Here is a 19,503-nt window from a genome sequence, read left to right as displayed (position 1 = left end):
ATTCGATTGCCACACGTGCCTGCAAAATAAACCGTTAAATTATAAGCAGGGAGCTGAATCAATCCAAAGTATTTTTTCAAGGTCATTATGCGCGTGTTATTCGACTTTTTATCGATTATTATTAGATGCATTAATTGATATCTTTTTGAGCGGAGTCTTGTCTGTTTATTAAGGCTGATTATGTACAAATACAGTAACGGAAGTTGGGGTAGAGTTCTTTTGAATGAAGGAAAACTTGTTTATATGAACTATTTGGAGCAGTTTGTTTAAAATATTTTAATGAAAACGGTGCAGCATTGCCGCGCCTTCAATGGACACGTAGCCACTGGGTGGAGGGGATAAAGACTTTTTTCTCTTTGCGGAACTGTTGACGCGGGGTATGTGAATGTTGCTTAGGTCTAAGGAGGTGGTGTAATCGGAGTGGATCATTTGGGAGGGAACGAATTGAGCGGAGGCAATGTGCTTGGGAATCATGGAGGAGATCATCGCCATGTCGGATTCTGTTGTGTAGCCGTCAGGGGACAAGTTCATCTGGGGAATTCCTCTATAGTCGCCCTAAGCAAGATTAGATTTAATGACACTATCTTGAAAAATACCTGTGGTTGCGGGGGAGCGCGAATTTGTGCCTTTTCAAAAGCACTTGGTAGGAAACTTTCTCCGACATATCCATCAGCAGAAGGCATTGGACAAGTTGTTTTGTTTTGTGCCATTATTTGAGGCATGGTTCCATCAGAAATATAGTCGGACTCAAATGACATGTTCATTCGAGTCACTGGTTGTCGAGGTCTTTGAGGAATCGGCGTTGATTTTGGTTGATCTTCGGGAAGATCGAAAATGTTTGCTTTTGTGTATCCTGGTGGGAGAATTTGAATTCCGTCTTTTGGTGGCATGAACGATTGAATCTTGTTGTAATCATTGTAGTCCGTGTAGTCGGAATACGCGTCCTTGGAATCGTTAGGCAAATCAAAGATATTGGCTCTTGTGTAGCCAGGCGGAAGGTGATGCTCTGGTGGGGAAATCACCGGAACTGGGGAGGATTCTTTGTAATTCGGGAAGAGCGCTGATGTCCGATGATAAGGATCATATGTCTGCAGACCGGCTTAAAATTTGATTGAACATGGGCCGTATTCAGTTACTACTTACGTAAATAATCGAATGGCAAAACCTCGGCCTCTCTGATTTGTTGAATTTTTTTGAAATTCTCCAAGAAGACCGTGGGCATATTTGTCAAATTGAAATTCGAATGCTCAACGTATCCAGTTACGTATTGTCCCGGCACTGGGCTCGAAGTGCGCTCTTGGAGGCCAAATTTGCTGTCCATAACGGAGTAGTGGCCCATTATAGCAGGCGACATAATTTCTCCACCGACATAGTCAGACAAGTCAGGGGATTGAGGGAAGAGCTTCTTCCATGCATCAGAATCTCGACGGCCCTTGGATAGAAGCGAGTCGCCAGAATGATTACTCGAACGAGCATGGATAGACTTAAACTGATGTTAGTAAAGCTCAATAAAATGTTTTCTACCTCAAGACCAGAACCACTATCAGAACCAGACATAACTCCAGAAGTGGCGTTCGACTCTCTTCTAAACGAATCAAACACTGGGAAGCCCCCGATTCCACCAGAAAGCTTGTAAATTGGCATACTCTTGCTAGAGCCGCCGCTGTACTCTGATCCGGAAATTCCAGAGTCAATTGTACTATCTTGTGCTTTCGGGAACGTTTTCGGTATTTCGGGAAGAATGTTGACCGCGATGTCTGTGATCTCTTCGACTTCAATAAGCGATGCCTTTTCTGCTTTGTAGTGGAAGTCGTCTCGAGAATCGTGGTGGAAATCGAACTTAGGCTTTTCGAGTTTGGGCCAGAACGTTCGCTGTACGTATAATTTCACTTGCTTTCGGTTGAAAACGACGTATGAGCAAAGTGCCACCATGATGACAGCAAGGAAGAGTGCTGAAGCCATGATTGTCGTCGATAAACCTTTTAAAAATGTAATTCTCCGATTGTGAAAATATCAATTTTACCTTCGATTATCAAATCCGCGCACTTATACGTTCTCAACATTGGTCGACCAGGAATCAGTCCATTTTTCAGATCACTTCCGTAAGCGAGAACTGTAACATGAACCGTATCCATTACGCTTTTGCAGACTTGATCGAATTTAATTGAAACTTCGTGGCTACTCGCGGGAACAGATTTAACGACCTCCTTGAGTCCAGCAGACGGATCCGTGTATTTTAAGAAAACGTGATAGCTTCTAAGTGGCGAGTTGGTCTGCTCGGGCTCAACGAAGTGCAGGAAATAAGCATCCTCGAACTTGCTCCAGATAATTTGAAGGTCGCGAACAACGCCAGGAGCTATGAAAAACTTAATAAAAAGGTCGGAGAAGATTAGACTTACTTCCGGCTGATATCGTGATGACTTTTTCTTCCGTCTGGGCAAAACAAGAGTTCGGATCCTCATTGCAACATGTTGACAACCAAAATGCTGTTTCGGAAACGCCAATTATTCCATCTGTTTCATTTAGGTAGAATAAGTTCCTATCTAGATCGACCTTAAAATAAGTATAAAAAAGATGAAGGTATAAATAGGTAAAATACCATTTTATGATGAACTTTTCCATCGGCCATATTTCGCCAAGAGATCGCAGGATGCATTCCATAGACAAAGTTAATAGCATCTCCGACAGCCCAATTTACAGTCAACTCGACGGCAAGAGCAACACCTGTCTGCTCGTTTCGAGTAATGTCACGGACGCTGAGAATGTTTCCAATAAACATATCGTAGTCGTCTTAATGAATATGTGAAAACAAAGCATATTTTGATCGAAATCAACGAAAACGCTGACATTCACGTTTTTCCACTAATTAGGTGAACTAAATGTTCACCTGTAAAATCCGCAGATGTAGTTTACGTAGATGACATACCCATTCTAATTGCTTGTGGCAGCGATCTGACCGTCGCATTCGTCGTGGCCATCACACCTTCCAAATACACGTTGTAATCATAACAAGGCGTTAGCACAGCTTTAGCCGGGACGAGCCCATTCTTTGCTGACAGCTCCTGTTCTGACAGCGCTTGTTTGTGGCAAATGGGAGTCTCGCCGATGGCAGGAATGTTGTAGCACACGTTGATGCTAGCGGATAAGATTGATTCTTGCAACTCGCCGGGGGAGATGATCATGTGCCCATCTGTGCCAGTGACAATTTCGATTTCAGGAGCGTTCACGTCAACTAAGAAAAAAAAAATTATTTATAGAAAATCGCGCCGGGTTCAGTTTCAAAAGATTTAAACGTGTGTTCAACTTGGTAGAGAAAGTATTGTCTTACTTCTGAATAAATCGATTGGCTCCACTTGAGGTGCAGTCGCTCCTTTGTCATTTTCAACTATGAATTCAACATCGAGGCATGGAATGTTGCGAACGTTGAGTTCGATTTCATGCGAGGTCACGGTCGGGTCGTTCAGGATCGTTGAGTAGAGAACGCGGTCATGTAGGAATTGCTGATCAGGAAGGCATTTGCGAGTCTTGACTCTAGAAACAATTTTATATCGAGTTGGAAATGGTCCCTACGAACCTGATTCGGAATCGATTATTTGGCGCATTTTGTTGCTGATAAGGAAGCCAGAAGAACTTGATTTTAGCCTTGTTATTTGAATACGAAAGAATAGTATATTTCGCGTTCAAATTCGCAGTCGGTTGAGTAGCCGCTGTTCTGGCTGTCACCGTCTCTGAAGGCTCAGACCACATTCCAGTCATGCCTGGCTTGGCCTTGACGCGGAACTCATAATCGTGATAAGGGATCATCATTGAATTGAGCTCCAGTTCGTTCAAGTACACTTCTCGAGATTGCTGCCAAGAGTGATCTGTTTGCAATTTATATTCGACTCGGTATTGGTACATGGTTCTGTTCATCGCGCCTGTAGATTTGGTTTCAGATTTTGTTAAGCGAAGTTATATTAAAGAAAATTTGCAATTATAAATCATTTTTCATAAGAGATTTATCTTCAAATCTGAAACCATACCTGGATGATGATCCCACTTTATAATCATCGAGTAACCATCGTAATCATTTGGTGGCGCAGCCCTCAAGTTACTCGGCGAAAGTGGTTTCATGTTCATCGTTGGTGAATGTGAAATAATTTCCGAATTAGCTTTCTTCATCGTTGCCTGGCCGAATTCGTTTTGAGTTGTGACTTTCATCAGAAATGTGACTCGCTGAGACAGGTCACCGTCGTCGTTCATGTCTTCCGTTGAAAGTTGAAACTCGCAACAGCCTATGTTTCCTTCCGTGCAGTACTTTGGACACTCTGACAGAACATCAGCATCAGTGAAGGATAATTGGCTGAGTTGGGCATTTGACCAGCCGGTGATGTTCTTAACTTTTTTGAACATCAATTTCGTGTCAGATTTGGCCCAGGGGAGGAAGCTTTGCAATCCCATGTCCCACTCGCATGTCATTTTTAGATTCTCGGCCAGGGTCACACACTGTAAATCCGTCGGGAAACTCGGGAGCTTTCCAACTTTTAGATCGTAGCTTTTTAGCAGTTCTCCAGATTTGGCATCCCGCGCAAAGTAGCGTCGATTGTCGGACATTCCCAAATCACTGATAAATAAACCGGAGGAAGTCTCTTCGACATTTTCAAGTGGGAAAATTGAGTTTTCATTACTCAGAGCTTCTTGACTCAGGAGATCCCAGGACCAGCGTTGGCACGCATTACTTGCTTCTGCTGTTCTTTCGGCACAGTCCCAGCCCCATCCATGAAAATCCAGTGGCTTCCATGTCCAATCAATTCGACTTCCACTCTTTGGAGAGGGGATTCTAGCACTAGAACCAACTAGTGAAATAATATCATGACCCGCGACAGAGACAGCTCCTGCGAGCCCGAGGCTAATTCGCATTGAAGTAGCTCTTGCTTCTTGATTTTTCTTTCTCTAAGCTTCTATTCAGTATCTTCGTCAATCATCTCTTTATCTTTAATTTGGCATCGCTTCTTGGAATCTCTGGTTTGAAGGAGTTGTATTTTTGGCTGTTTCTTGAACCTGGATCGGTTAGGTAAGACTGGAGGCTGAGGGGGCGGCCGTTGCAAAACTCGAGCTTGCTCCACCAAGCTTGGCGATGGTGGTGATTGGCCACGGGGCGCAGAAGGGCGAGGAGGAGAGAGCCGCCTTGGGGCACGAAACTTGGCGCCCAAGTTTGCCTCAGACAGCTCCGACCAACCGCTCAGATTGCTCGTCATGGTTTGATGAGTGCAGCGATTCCGATCGTCATCATCCCTATTTCGGATTATTGGAGCGCCAGGGCGGATATTTTTGTGAGCGCCGCGATTTTCTGTGTCAGCAGAGTGGGATGGAAAATTGAAATGCGTTTATGACAGCTGATCAAGATTTTTATGAGAAAAATCGGCCACCTGGAACTAAGTCTCAATAACATAAATAAAGAGCTAGTATTTTTACAGTACTTTTCTGCTTTGAAAATTTTAACGAAGATGATCTACTGATTGCAAATTGTTTTCAAGAATATTTTTGCGGTTTTCACGGAAAAAGGTGGCCCCGCGGCAAAGAAGATTAATTGCAAAAGAGTTGAGATTCCCTGTGGTTTGTAAATTGTCCCAAAATGCAACTGTCACAGACTTTAACTTGCACCATGAATCTGTGATGCAAAGAGGTTCAATCTATGTTTGAATTTCCAGCCTGGAACGGTTGATATAATCGGTTTTGTAGGCGGATGTTCGAGGCGCTCTGGCAGAGTGGTTACTTCTTTATCTCAATGAACTTTCTCAGACTCGAAACGACGTGAATTAATGACCTTCCGGCAAGCTATGTACGTTACTTCGTTACTCGGCCCTTTCAGGTGTCCGAACCCCTCTCAGACTTCGGTCTTATAGAATTCGGACGTCGTCCGAGTTCTATCGGTAAACCACTCCCGCCGTCGCCTTTTTACCGAAATTATGATAAGTAAATGATATGAAGACTTAGTTAGAAAAATTGTTTTTTTTTTCTTGAGAAATCATGGCGTCTCATAAATGTCGCCATGAAGATTTCCATCACCAACTCGTCCACGGATCGATTCTTACTTAGAACAATAGCTTTTTTCTTTGTAATTGATAGCGTTGCAACTTATAAGAGTAAAAGAACAATAAAACATGCAGTTTTTGTGAACATTCATTTTTATGAATAAAATAAATTTATGTCAGGCCGAGTTACTTACAATAAGAATGTACATTTTCAAATCCTCATCAGTCCCACATGGTCTAGGGGTTAGGATTTCGGATTTTCACTCCGACGGCCCGGGTTCGATTCCCGGTGTGGGAGGACTTTTTCATTTTTGCCCCCGCAGGCGCCTACGCTCGCCGCTCACAAATTCACTTTTTTCCCAAGCTAACGAAAAATATCCCTTTTCTCGAAGAAGAATAGCCGTTATAGAGAGGATTCGAGAAGAAGAGCAATTGCTTGAAAGAAGAATGAACGGGGGAGAAGGGGGGAATCGACCCTTGAGGGTTATCGATGCCTTGAGCTATCTCGATAGGGTGAAAAATCAGTTTGATGATCGGCAAGTTATTTATAATGAGTTCTTGGAAATTATGAAGGAGTTCAAGTCTCAGGAATGGTTCTATTTTGATATCGATGGTTGGAAATAGTCTTACGAAATAAGTTTTAGTTTGTAAAAAAAGAAATTCTCCTCAATGAAAGTTTCTTATCGTCGATAAGATTTCGAGTTTACGCACGTAAAGTTTAGTGACGAAGAAATCTGTGTCGAAAGAGTTTTACTTTTTCCGTAAAATCAATAAGAACCAAAATTAAGAGCACTGACACGCCAGGAGTGATCCGACGAGTGCGCGAGTTGTTCAGGGGATACCCAGAGTTGATCATCGGCTTCAACACTTTTCTGCCCGAGGGATACGAAATCAGACAAGAAGACATCATGGGACTCGAAGAAGATCATCCTGGAAAGGGCCCGAGACAATCTTCCACTTCTACGTCGGCCAGTAATCCTGCAAAGTCACCCAACCCTGGACAGATGTCTGGTAAATTAAACTTTCCATTACGTTTTATGGCATTGATATAGATATTTACTAAAGGTCATATATTTTCGTAATATGCCTTCAGAAATCAAACCATTTCAATCGCTTGATATTTAGCTAAAATTAACTTATGGGAACTGTAGTTAACAGTCAGATGAAATTAATATCACCTTAGTATCGGATTGATGACGAAAATATTTTAATTAATGCGCAACCAAGCGAATGTATTTCGATCTCCTTTCAAAATCCTTTCAAAAAATTTCTTTTAGTCCGTTTTTAAGAGTTTCACATTATCAACTTACCAAGAGAGACACAAAATATCTTATTTTCCCCCAACATGGGAATGAAAACAAACTAACAAACTAACAATTTTAGGATCAGTTATTACTCCCGTTTCGGAAAGCTCCTCGATCGCTGAGAAAGCTTCTACACCGACTCCAGTTGCATCATCTTTATCAAGTCGATCAGTACCGTCAGCCATGCCAGCAACAACCCCAGCAACACCAATGCCGGAAAAGAAAGTGCCAACTCCATCTGTTTCTAAACCCTCCTCGTCCAGTTCGCCAGCCAGTTCCGGCCCAAGCCAGCCCGAATCAAACAGCCAATTCGATGAAGCAATCAATCTCATCCAGAAAATCCGCACGAGATATTTGAACAACAATGGTGTCTTTCGCGAATTTCTAACAATTCTAAACGAGTACAAGTACGAACATACCCACTTTTTCCTTCCTTATCAATTCTTTTAGGCGCGTTCAGCCCAAGACACAAGAGATGACGGCAGATGTCTACTCTAAAATGGCTCATTTGCTGCGAAACGATCTTGACTTGTTGGAAGAATTCACGAACTTCCTCCCAGAAATGAAGGAAGAGCAGCAGCGGCTAGCGCAAATTGAGCAGCAACGAAAACTTGCTGGAAACCAGACAGAAATCAAGCCAGAAGCAAAGGAGCCGAAGAAAGAGCCAAAAGCAGAACCGGAAGATCAATTAGCCAAACCAGCAACTTCGACTACTCAAGTCGAGAAAGCAACACCAATAGTTCCGTCGAAAAGGAAGAACAACTCTGGTTCATCTCCAGCTGGAACGAGCTCAAAGAAGCGCTTGCTCTCTGGAATTACGCTTCACGAAGCCGCTAAATATGCAACAGACTCGGAATTAATATTCTTTCAACGAGTTCAAAGCATGCTCAAAGAAACAGACGCATATCACCAGTTTCTCAAGTGCATCAGTCTTTACAACAACGAAATAATCAATCGCAATGAGCTGATTTTACTTGTCGAGCCGATCATCGGCAAATCACCGGAACTGCTCGTCGAGTTCGGAAAAATCCTCGGCAAAGCAATCGATCTCCCGAAATCGAGCATGAACCCGTCAGACCATGGCAACAAGCTTCAAATCACGCCCAAGTCGATTCAAATTGTACCTGCCAAACCTAGCCCGTCGAGTTTACCCCTGGTCAAGTCCCCACCGCCAAACCCAGCCGCATCTGTTTCATTGCCCAAGCCCAACCCTGCGCCGACTCCTTATGATATTGATTACAGTAACGCTAGGCACATTGGTTCGTCCTACCGATCCATGCCCAAAGAGCATCGTCGGCCGCCTTCAAAAGATCCTCTTGCAGCCTCTGTTCTCAATGATATCTGGGTCTCTCTTCCAACCTGGTCAGAGGATCCCCAATTCAGCTCGACAAAAAAGAACCAGTACGAAGATGTCATCATCCGCTGCGAAGATGAGCGTTTCGAACTCGACAACGTCATCGAAGCGAATTTACACACAATCAAAATCTTTGAAGGAGTCCAGAAAAAGATGCAACGCATGAAAGACGAGGAACGCGTGAAGTTTAAATTAGAAGATACGCTTGGCGGAACTTCTAATGTAATTCAGCGTAGAGCGATACACAGGATCTACGGCGACAAAGCTGCTGACATCATCGACGGGTTGAAGAAGTCCCCATCGCTAACTGTCCCGGTTGTTCTGAAACGATTAAAAGGAAAGGTTTTCACATTCGAAAATGATTTGAAACTATCGTACTCTCTCCTCTAACATGAATATATTTCTCGATATTGAATTTAATGAGACCTTTGTAAAGCTAAAAACGAAGAGTGGCGCCAAAGTCAAAAACACTTCAATCGGCTGTGGAAAGACCAACTCGAGAAAAACTACCTGAAGTCCATGGATCACCAAGGCATGAATTTCCGAGCGACGGATCAAAAATTTCTCCGTCCAAAGAATCTCATCAACGAAATCGAAGCAACTTGCGACGAAATGGCCATGCAGGGCAATGAAAACAAGCCGCACTACCATACGCGTGTCCCGGACAGAAGAGTGATCAAGGATGCTACTTCTTTGATCATGCACGCGATTAGGAAACATAATTTAACGAAGCCGGAGAAGGAGCAAGTCAAAGAAATTATCAGTAGATGGCTTCCTTCTTTCCTCAGAGTGAGTTTTTTATATCTAAGCTCTGTAATTTAACTGTTTGTTAGCCCGATGATCCCAAAAAGTTCAACCTCATGTATTGCGGCAACACGCACTTCCTCCTCCTCCGCCTTCACGCCATCCTATGCCAGCGACTAGAAATCATCCGTGACAAAGCAGCAGCGTTGTTGAAAGAATGGAAGCTCTCGAATTCGATGGACAAGGAAACTGCAAATATTGGTTGCGTACCAACACTCGGAGTCGAAGTAGATGAGTATTACAAAGCCTTCCTTGAGCTTGTCAAGTGCTTTTACGATGGAAACGTTGATCATTCCGTTTATGAAGATACCCTTAGAGAAATGTTCACTACTTCAGCTTATCACGCTTTCACTCTGGACAAGCTGATTCTCCAGATTTCCAAGTTCAGCATAGGTACGTTCATGTAAGGCTCCCTTTTTTCAAGTTCCTCTAGAAATCACTCAAAAAGAATCCGCTCTAAACATCCATCAATACCACCGCGAAGAGAACAACAGCCCCGGGCACATCGTCCGACACATGTCAACTATCCACGACATTCCAGTCGAAGAGCATGTCTACCGAAAACGCGTTGAAAACGAGCTCGAAGAAGAGTTCCTCTTCCGCGTTACAACGTATATGGTGGAGGATGTCAACAAGATTTCAATTCAGCTGATGAATATTGAAGATGAGGATACCGAAACTGTTCAGACTGATGAAGCCAGTGAGAAGGAAGATTTGGGAAAGTACGGCCAGTACCTGCCGGATTCGCTTGTTTCTCTCGAGGTATCTAAAGTTTTCTTAATTTTCGAGTGTTAACTAGAGCATCTTTCTTAGCTTTCTACTCATTAAAGCAGGTTTTAATTTTGTACAGATGAGCAAACCAAAATCAGGCATTAACTTCTTGAAGTCAAAAGCAATGATTCAACTATTATAGAATAAAATACTACAGTCGCAGATTAGTGACTGAAAGATAGTGTAACTCAAGTTTTTGGAATGATGCTTTTCTTCTCAAATATTTTTCTTCTAGCAAAAGACGAAAAAAGGGATGGCGAAGGTAAAGACGAGGTTAAAGACGAAAGCTAAAAGTCGTGCAAAGAGTCGAGTAAAGAGCCAAGTAAAACGCAAGCGAGTAAAGACGCAAAAGAATTCGAATAAAGATTCCCAATTTTTTCAAGAGGCGCAGAAAGAGAATTTCAAGACAGAAAACAATTATCCGTTCTACAGAAAACTCACTCGTTCTGCAATTGAATATTAAACCTCTCCCTTATCCACGATCCTTTTTTGCTTACTATTCCCTTTTCTAGCAACGTTTTCTTCGTCGAAATGTGACCGCAGTTATGAAAACTGAGCCGAATCGACATGAGCAAGTTCGGACGACTCCTGGAACTCTTTCTGTCCAAGCTGCGGTGAAAAAAGGCTTGAACAACAAGAAGATCCGCTACATCAAAGGCTCGCACAGCTCTGAGCTCATCCCTGGAAAGATTCATCGAGCAAGAGTCGCTTACCGTAAAGCAAACGGTTATGCGGCCAAAAAACATTCAAGATTTCACGAATTCGTCGAAAAATGGCTTCAGAAGAATCGTAATCTTGACCTCTTTCCCCAATTTTCTTCCTAACAATTTCTTTCTAGCTGCACCAAAAGATGAAGTCTACGGCGAGAAACTCCTTCGATTCGGTACAGCAGAAGTCGAGTGCTTTCCACATAAGGTCAAATGTTATTTCGGAGAAAGAACTGTTTATCTGTCTTCTTGAAAAACTGTATGAAAGCTTTTTAATTCAACTATTTCGTTAATTCAAATCGATACTGCTACGACTTTTTCTTATCATTCATTCAAAGTATGTGCAAATAAGTTCACTCTCTGGACTGTTCAGAAGTTTTATTTTAATAAAAATTGAGAAAAAATTCTTTCAGGAAATAGAATCTCTCAATTTTTTTCTAACGGTCGGAAAACTATCAAAATTGAATTATGCCAAGACTGGTATTTCGCAAACGTTTTGAAAACAGACAATGAAGAACATAGCTACGGATCTTTGTGTGAATAAATCTTTCGTTACTTCTTATGGGTCGATTGGAAAATGCTCTTCCTGTGGGTAGTATGTAAAATATTTTCATTTAAAAGGATCTTATATGAGCATATGTATAATCTTGAATTTTATTAATTTAATAAATATTTAAAATATGTATTCAGTGCGGTAAAGAAAACTGCGAATATAAATGGCGAGCGATACTGTGGATCTTGCGCTTTAGAGAAATTTCCAGAAAATAAATCAGCAAAATTTGAAGAGACAGATGCGAAATTCAAATGCTACGCTGGTGTCAATGGCAAAAGTTGCGGGGCCGATCAACTCAGTTACAGAGAGTTCTATATTGGAACATGCTGCAAAGATGCTGCTCATACAGGCGGATCTCTATGTTAGAATTTGATACTTTATATAAAATTGATTTTTATTTAAATTGATACTTCATCTTTAAAGCTATTATAGATAAATACGAGCGTGCTGAAATCGTCAACGAAATTTATAAGGACGTAAGAGAAGAAGAAGGAATTGCGGAAAAGAAAGCCGAAGATGCAAAGAAAAAGGTGGCTGAGACCGCAAAAATGATTAAAGAATCCGAAAAAGTGGTGAATGAGGCATTGAAAAACGTCGAAAAGGCTAATGCAGCTTTCATAGACGCACAAAAAGCAGAAGAGGAAAGCAATGCAGAACTGGGCAAGATTAAAACATTTCGCAGGAAAGTTCAAACACGATCCTTGTTCCTCACAGAAGACGCAATGAATGAAGATAACACCACTGCCGGTAAATTGTTACAAAAAAGATAGATTGAAATCATAATTATTATTTTATTAAAAATATTCAGAACCTCCGGAGCCCAAGAAGTCCAGAAAAGCTCCTGAAGAAGACAACAAGCCCAAATGTAGGATCTGCTTCGAGCTTTTCGATGAAAATCATCCGAAAGCTGTTCTTACTTCATGCGGCCATACTGCCTGCCTCAACTGCCTCTCTTCTCTTCCACAGAAGACTTGTCCAAGCTGCCGAAAAAAGTTCACAAAACGAAATATTCTTCAGGTTTTTGAAGATAACTGAATAATAACTGCCTCAGATAGTCCTATTCTTGCTCAGTAGGGTTGGCCAAAAAATCGAAAGTCGTGCGCCTAACACGAGTCACCCCTCATTCGAAGCGCCATCTCGAGAGGATCATTTTGAGCCATTTATAAAATTTTTAAAATAGCAGGAAGGCATCCAAAAAATATTTTTCTGAAATTTTCGATTTTTTCAATTTTCAGCTTAATCAACATCGTTTAATGGGTCATATTTTTGCTGAGTCATGCTAACGTCATCATGAATCATCTTAAAATGTTCCTAAGCGTCTGTTCTTTCAATCTAGTATAATAATGATCAATTTCAAAAAGAAAATCTAGGTCAAACGCCCGTTTAAGGTCTCTTCGGGCCGTCTCAGCCCCGTTCCTTGATTTTTAAATTTAAGGGGCTTGACGGCCCTTCGGGCCGTCTCAGCCCCGTTCCTTGATTTTTAAATTTAAGGGGCTTGACGGCCCTTCGGGCCGTCTCAGCCCCGTTCCTTGATTTTTAAATTTAAGGGGCTTGACGGCCCTTCGGGCCGTCTCAGCCCCGTTCCTTGATTTTTAAATTTAAGGGGCTTGACGGCCCTTCGGGCCGTCTCAGCCCCGTTCCTTGATTTTTAAATTTAAGGGGCTTGACGGCCCTTCGGGCCGTCTCAGCCCCGTTCCTTGATTTTTAAATTTAGGGGCTTGACGGCCCTTCGGGCCGTCTCAGCCCCGTTCCTTGATTTTTAAATTTAGGGGCTTGACGGCCCTTCGGGCCGTCTCAGCCCCGTTCCTTGATTTTTAAATTTAGGGGCTTGACGGCCCTTCGGGCCGTCTCAGCCCCGTTCCTTGATTTTTAAATTTAAGGGGCTTGACGGCCCTTCGGGCCGTCTCAGCCCCGTTCCTTGATTTTTAAATTTAAGGGGCTTGACGGCCCTTCGGGCCGTCTCAGCCCCGTTCCTTGATTTTTAAATTTAAGGGGCTTGACGGCCCTTCGGGCCGTCTCAGCCCCGTTCCTTGATTTTTAAATTTAAGGGGCTTGACGGCCCTTCGGGCCGTCTCAGCCCCGTTCCTTGATTTTTAAATTTAAGGGGCTTGACGGCCCTTCGGGCCGTCTCAGCCCCGTTCCTTGATTTTTAAATTTAAGGGCTTGACGGCCCTTCGGGCCGTCTCAGCCCCGTTCCTTGATTTTTAAATTTAAGGGGCTTGACGGCCCTTCGGGCCGTCTCAGCCCCGTTCCTTGATTTTTAAATTTAAGGGCTTGACGGCCCTTCGGGCCGTCTCAGCCCCGTTCCTTGATTTTTAAATTTAAGGGGCTTGACGGCCCTTCGGGCCGTCTCAGCCCCGTTCCTTGATTTTTAAATTTAAGGGGCTTGACGGCCCTTCGGGCCGTCTCAGCCCCGTTCCTTGATTTTTAAATTTAAGGGGCTTGACGGCCCTTCGGGCCGTCTCAGCCCCGTTCCTTGATTTTTAAATTTAAGGGCTTGACGGCCCTTCGGGCCGTCTCAGCCCCGTTCCTTGATTTTTAAATTTAAGGGGCTTGACGGCCCTTCGGGCCGTCTCAGCCCCGTTCCTTGATTTTTAAATTTAAGGGGCTTGACGGCCCTTCGGGCCGTCTCAGCCCCGTTCCTTGATTTTTAAATTTAAGGGCTTGACGGCCCTTCGGGCCGTCTCAGCCCCGTTCCTTGATTTTTAAATTTAAGGGGCTTGACGGCCCTTCGGGCCGTCTCAGCCCCGTTCCTTGATTTTTAAATTTAAGGGCTTGACGGCCCTTCGGGCCGTCTCAGCCCCGTTCCTTGATTTTTAAATTTAAGGGGCTTGACGGCCCTTCGGGCCGTCTCAGCCCCGTTCCTTGATTTTTAAATTTAAGGCTTGACGGCCCTTCGGGCCGTCTCAGCCCCGTTCCTTGATTTTTAAATTTAAGGGCTTGACGGCCCTTCGGGCCGTCTCAGCCCCGTTCCTTGATTTTTAAATTTAAGGGCTTGACGGCCCTTCGGGCCGTCTCAGCCCCGTTCCTTGATTTTTAAATTTAAGGGGCTTGACGGCCCTTCGGGCCGTCTCAGCCCCGTTCCTTGATTTTTAAATTTAAGGGGCTTGACGGCCCTTCGGGCCGTCTCAGCCCCGTTCCTTGATTTTTAAATTTAAGGGCTTGACGGCCCTTCGGGCCGTCTCAGCCCCGTTCCTTGATTTTTAAATTTAAGGGGCTTGACGGCCCTTCGGGCCGTCTCAGCCCCGTTCCTTGATTTTTAAATTTAAGGGGCTTGACGGCCCTTCGGGCCGTCTCAGCCCCGTTCCTTGATTTTTAAATTTAAGGGGCTTGACGGCCCTTCGGGCCGTCTCAGCCCCGTTCCTTGATTTTTAAATTTAAGGGGCTTGACGGCCCTTCGGGCCGTCTCAGCCCCGTTCCTTGATTTTTAAATTTAAGGGGCTTGACGGCCCTTCGGGCCGTCTCAGCCCCGTTCCTTGATTTTTAAATTTAGGGGCTTGACGGCCCTTCGGGCCGTCTCAGCCCCGTTCCTTGATTTTTAAATTTAAGGGCTTGACGGCCCTTCGGGCCGTCTCAGCCCCGTTCCTTGATTTTTAAATTTAAGGGCTTGACGGCCCTTCGGGCCGTCTCAGCCCCGTTCCTTGATTTTTAAATTTAAGGGGCTTGACGGCCCTTCGGGCCGTCTCAGCCCCGTTCCTTGATTTTTAAATTTAAGGGGCTTGACGGCCCTTCGGGCCGTCTCAGCCCCGTTCCTTGATTTTTAAATTTAAGGGGCTTGACAATGGCTGGAAACTCCGAGGTGATCAATCTCAGTTATTTCCCAAACCCCACCCACCCCCATTTGCTATTAAAATACACTTTACCCATGTTTTAAACTAAATTATGGTTCTTATTCGAAATTCATTAAAGAATATTTATGCTTGATCGAAAGTATAGACGCTAGTTAACATGTTAACATGACTAAGGATGATGTCAGCATGACTCAGCAAAAGATATGACTCATTTTACAATGGCTATATCGTTCAAAATTGAAAAAATCGAAAATTTCAGAAAATTAATTTTTTCGATGGCTTCCTGCCATTTTAAAAATTTCATAAATGGCTCAAAATGATCCTCTCGAGATGGCGCTTCGAATGAGGGGTGACTCGTGTTAGGCGCACGACCTTCGATTTTTTTGGCCAACCCTATTGCTCAGGAAAGAAATAAAAGAAAAAGAACGACTCCATTTTAGTTTAAAACATGCTTCAAACGATAAATTTATTCTGATACTTTGATCCGCGAAGAGTTATTTTCGACAAAAATCAAAACTTGTCGAAACAGATTTATCTTGTTGTTCATTAAGTCTGCTATTCTATTTTTCTGAGCTGTCTGAAGCGCTAAATCTGCTCTATTTTTATCGCTCAAGCGCGCGTGCTGAAATTTGCGGTTACCGAGCGTCGGAAATTAACCTTTAGTTTATTTACTACCGTACATGGTTTTGGATTGTAGACATGTTTCTACGAAAGTATCAAGTCCACAACTTTTATAGCTAAGTAAGCATGAAGTTGACAATCTTTACATTTTTTCAATGTTCAAAAACTCAAGTTATTTTACAAAATCTTTGATTGTTCTAACGATAAAAATGACGTTATTCTGTTCCTTATGACACAGATCGCCTTAAATCTATTTTACAACCTATTTTGTATCAAGAATCCATCCATTCGTAATTCTTATTTATGATCTACAGGCGGTACATAAAACAACCAACGAATGATCATTATGATCATATCAAGAGTTGGTTTCTAGCAGGGATTCTTGAGTCAGAGTATTCTTTTACGACCTGATTGACGAACAAATTCTTAGAATGTTTTGGTGTTTACAAGCTGGTATTCGAATGACCTTATTCTTCTTCTACCGTTTCAAAGTTTGGTGATTCAATTCTTTATTCTACGAAAGATATTCTTCTATATATATATAAATATAAATTCTATAGAAAGAATTTCTTCATCCAATTCTTCTTTGTTTCGGCCAATTCTTTTTGGCTTTCTTCATGTCAGAAATTGTTCTTTGTTCAGTAAGAGATTCCTCTTTCTCTCCGCCTTTTCGTTCCGCTTGTATTCTCCGCCTGGGGCGATTTCTCCTCTTTTCTAATACCGGTTATTTAATATCTTCGTGATTCAAAAACTCTCCCAAGAAAGGCCCTTGTCTAAACCCTTTTCAGTAGACACAAAAGTGTTAAATGAAGAAAAGAGTGACGCAACTTTTGTGGCTTTGTAGTTCGCGGCAACTCCCCCTTTTTGACGGGCAAGTGGACAAAAATGGCTTTCTTGGGCTGCGGCCCACCCCTTTTTCCCGCCACTCCCAAAAAACGCTATTTTTGAAGCTTCGAGGGAAAAGATCGGACCATCTTTAAAAAAAACAGGGTCGCTGAAATTTTGGTTCGCTCGCATTTCGCCGAGAAAAATACGAAAAACCTTGCCACAGTCAGTAAAAAATGCGAGACCTTACGATGTCTAGAGCTAAAGATATTAATTATAATATCTGGAAGCATCAAAGAGATACTCAGATAGCAAAATCATGGAAGACGCCTTTGACATGTTCTGGCAGGACATGGAAAACTTGACTGAGAAGGAAGAAAACGGGAAAAGAGAATATCGAGTTGAAAATGTAAGTGGTTTGAAAATATTTGCACGGGACATTTCGTTGGCCAATTTTCGGGAAACATAAAAAGGGAATAGAGAAAAGGGAGATTTTCAGATAAAAAATTGCAGAATTCCTTTTCAGAAAGAAAGAGAGAATATGTGAAATTTCTTAGAAATTGGCTTTTGTCCTGGTTAGTTTTCTTTACCCTTGTTTCTGATTGTCTGCGAATATTTATGTTTTGCTCGAAGCCTATGACAAAAAAAGCTTTACCTGTCTATATAGCTTTATAACTTTTACTTGTGGGGTAAAATAGTTGCCTTTCTGATGACTTCTATTTAACGATAGAATGATCATCCATCGAAGCTTTTGTAAAAATAAGCCTTTTTTCAGTAACCCTAAATGACCCTGAAGTAAGTTCGTCCTTTGCGTGACAGTAAAAACACTCCTTCCTTGCGGCAACGAGACTTGCTATCAAATTTGCACAGCGCGGTAGTTTGAAAGGGCATCCTCAAAAATTGCATCTGTATTTATTTCAGTAGCGAAATTAGTACAGCAGTTAGCGTGCCCAAGGAAATATATAACGCCAATAGCGAGATTTAACGTAAAACGAGGCGCTAACTTGACAAAATAATCGTCCCATTCCTCAAGTGTATCACTTGATTTTTTTAGAGAGCAAGACACGCTCGAGAAAATCCTCCCAAAAAGGTATGAACCACGTATCTTTCATGACCCCATGTTATCCCAATGTTTTCGCCAAAGAGGAGTGTCCTTGAGTTTAAAATTTTAACGAGATACATGCAAATGTTTTTGAGATTTTTGTGCTTGCTCTTGCAAAATTGACCTTGTATAAATTTAACCAGTGCAAATATAGAGAATGCAAAAAGCAGACAGTCGAAATGCAAATTTGTCAAAACATTCAAATCTACCGGGCAATGACGGTTATGATCCAATACAGTAGAACACCAGGAAAAGTTCCCAGCGGCAGAAAATATGGTCAATTTAGAAATGAATGATTCTGTTTTCCAGGCGATGTCAGATCATTTCAATCTTGACCCATTTTTGATTTTTTTCTGCATTTTTCGATGAATTAAAAGATCACGTGATCACCCTCTCAGATTTGATAGTGGCGGCTCGTAGACCTGTTTTATAAACTTGACGTTATCTTTGCTGCGTCTCATTTTTGAATGATATTTTTATTGTAAAAAGAGCCCTTTTCTTCTTTCATGCTTTCTTTTTTGAGATTCTCATCATTTTTTACAGTACAAAAAATTTTTAACTTCCTCGAGAGGTCAAAGCATCGGATTAACTACCCTGGTGTGCTTTGTTGTTTAATTTTTATAGATAATACGATTTTATTTAACGAGCTTCTCATTTTGGTCGTAATGGACAACTGTTCGGGGTACTCGAACGGCGAAATTACGACTCATTCCAATACTACTCCTAAAAAGAGAGAAAGCACAAGCATATTTATTCCTTGAAAACTTCCATCTGTCGAAAGGTAAAATTCTATCAACGAGAAAATCATGAAATCGAAGGCTAAAGAAATTCCATTCCTTCCCAAGAAAGCAATCAAATCAAATCTCCGAGGCCCATAAAAAATCCCATATTTAAACTCCTCAATGATTTGGCCTACACTTGGTTCAACTATCCAAAGCCCCGAAAAACTACCGTAATTAGCTCAGTAAGGTCACGGGAAATCAACCACAAGCTTTCAGTTTTTTGCTTTCAGCGGACAAATATTAGCTCGTCAATTCTATTTCAACAAAGTGCGCCCAATCAGCAGTATTTCCATCGCCTTTTCAAATACATATCTCCCTAGTTTCCCTTCCACAACTCAAAACCAAAAGAGTTACAGTGGATGAGAGAGCGAACTATCGATTTCGCCTTTTTCATAACGTAACGAAATTTCGCTCGAAAGGTAAATCAAGCCACGTGGTAGGGGAGTTATTTACACGAAGAAGGCGTTGAATGAGGTCGAACTTAGTCTCGATAATTAACAGCTAGGAGGAGGATTAGCATATGCCCACCCTGAACCTGAACATTTTGGCTAGAATAAGTGCCGATCTAGGAACACTGGGATGAGCTTCTTTGTGGAAGAGTGTGTTAACAAGGCTCTACGTCTTGATTTTTTGCCTTTCCGGTCCTATTTCGATGATTTTAGCGGTTCATAAGCATTTCAAGACCCTTCATATTTTCAAAATACTTCTGAAATAGCTCGTTTGAGTCCTCTATGCTTTGAAACATCACAAGTCCTGAGGAACGATTTTTCACCTTCCACAGAACGAGCCCCGAGGCTCAATTTGTTCTGAATAAACTCAATCTCGAGTTCGTGTCCTCTGATCTGCCCTCTTTCTTTGTAAACTTCCATATATTG

General features: G+C 42.3%; 3 protein-coding genes and 1 non-coding gene across 5 annotated transcripts; 3 read left to right on the top strand and 1 right to left on the bottom strand.

Annotated features, from left to right (window-relative positions):
* Positions 1-154: 154 nt before the first annotated feature.
* On the bottom strand, positions 155-5,210 carry LOC145699082 (uncharacterized). The gene is made up of 11 exons (XM_081776333.1): positions 4,023-5,210; positions 3,575-3,917; positions 3,329-3,531; positions 2,927-3,232; positions 2,600-2,790; positions 2,400-2,553; positions 2,024-2,356; positions 1,525-1,979; positions 1,144-1,483; positions 597-1,099; positions 155-555 (listed from the first exon to the last, which is right to left on the bottom strand). The coding sequence occupies exons 1-11, from the start codon at positions 4,897-4,899 to the stop codon at positions 277-279; spliced, it is 3,984 nt and encodes a 1,327-aa protein (XP_081632459.1). The 5' UTR covers positions 4,900-5,210; the 3' UTR covers positions 155-276.
* Positions 5,211-6,240: 1,030 nt separating this feature from the next.
* Positions 6,241-6,312, top strand: TRNAE-UUC (transfer RNA glutamic acid (anticodon UUC)). Its single transcript has one exon. It is a non-coding gene; the product is annotated as a tRNA-Glu (tRNA).
* A 48-nt stretch (positions 6,313-6,360) lies between these two features.
* LOC145711323 (paired amphipathic helix protein Sin3a-like) lies at positions 6,361-11,343 on the top strand. The gene is made up of 9 exons (XM_081789047.1): positions 6,361-6,589; positions 6,790-7,025; positions 7,398-7,725; positions 7,769-9,005; positions 9,105-9,461; positions 9,506-9,869; positions 9,910-10,238; positions 10,760-11,036; positions 11,086-11,343. The coding sequence occupies exons 1-9, from the start codon at positions 6,462-6,464 to the stop codon at positions 11,205-11,207; spliced, it is 3,378 nt and encodes a 1,125-aa protein (XP_081645173.1). The 5' UTR covers positions 6,361-6,461; the 3' UTR covers positions 11,208-11,343.
* A 65-nt stretch (positions 11,344-11,408) lies between these two features.
* Positions 11,409-12,577, top strand: LOC145711306 (uncharacterized). Of its 2 annotated transcripts, none has more exons than XM_081789031.1 (4): positions 11,409-11,549; positions 11,645-11,868; positions 11,940-12,254; positions 12,316-12,577. In XM_081789031.1, exons 1-4 carry the CDS (start codon positions 11,464-11,466, stop codon positions 12,540-12,542), a joined length of 852 nt encoding a protein of 283 aa, XP_081645157.1. In that variant the 5' UTR covers positions 11,409-11,463; the 3' UTR covers positions 12,543-12,577. The 2 variants fall into 2 exon arrangements, with proteins under 2 accessions (XP_081645157.1, XP_081645162.1); XM_081789036.1 differs by having other exon boundaries at positions 11,429-11,542.
* The last annotated feature ends 6,926 nt before the right edge of the window (positions 12,578-19,503 follow it).

This window comes from Oikopleura dioica, chromosome 1, assembly GCF_907165135.1.
Source record: "Oikopleura dioica chromosome 1, OKI2018_I68_1.0, whole genome shotgun sequence".
Lineage (NCBI taxonomy): Eukaryota > Metazoa > Chordata > Appendicularia > Copelata > Oikopleuridae > Oikopleura > Oikopleura dioica.
This window is presented reverse-complemented; position numbering and strand designations above follow the sequence as displayed.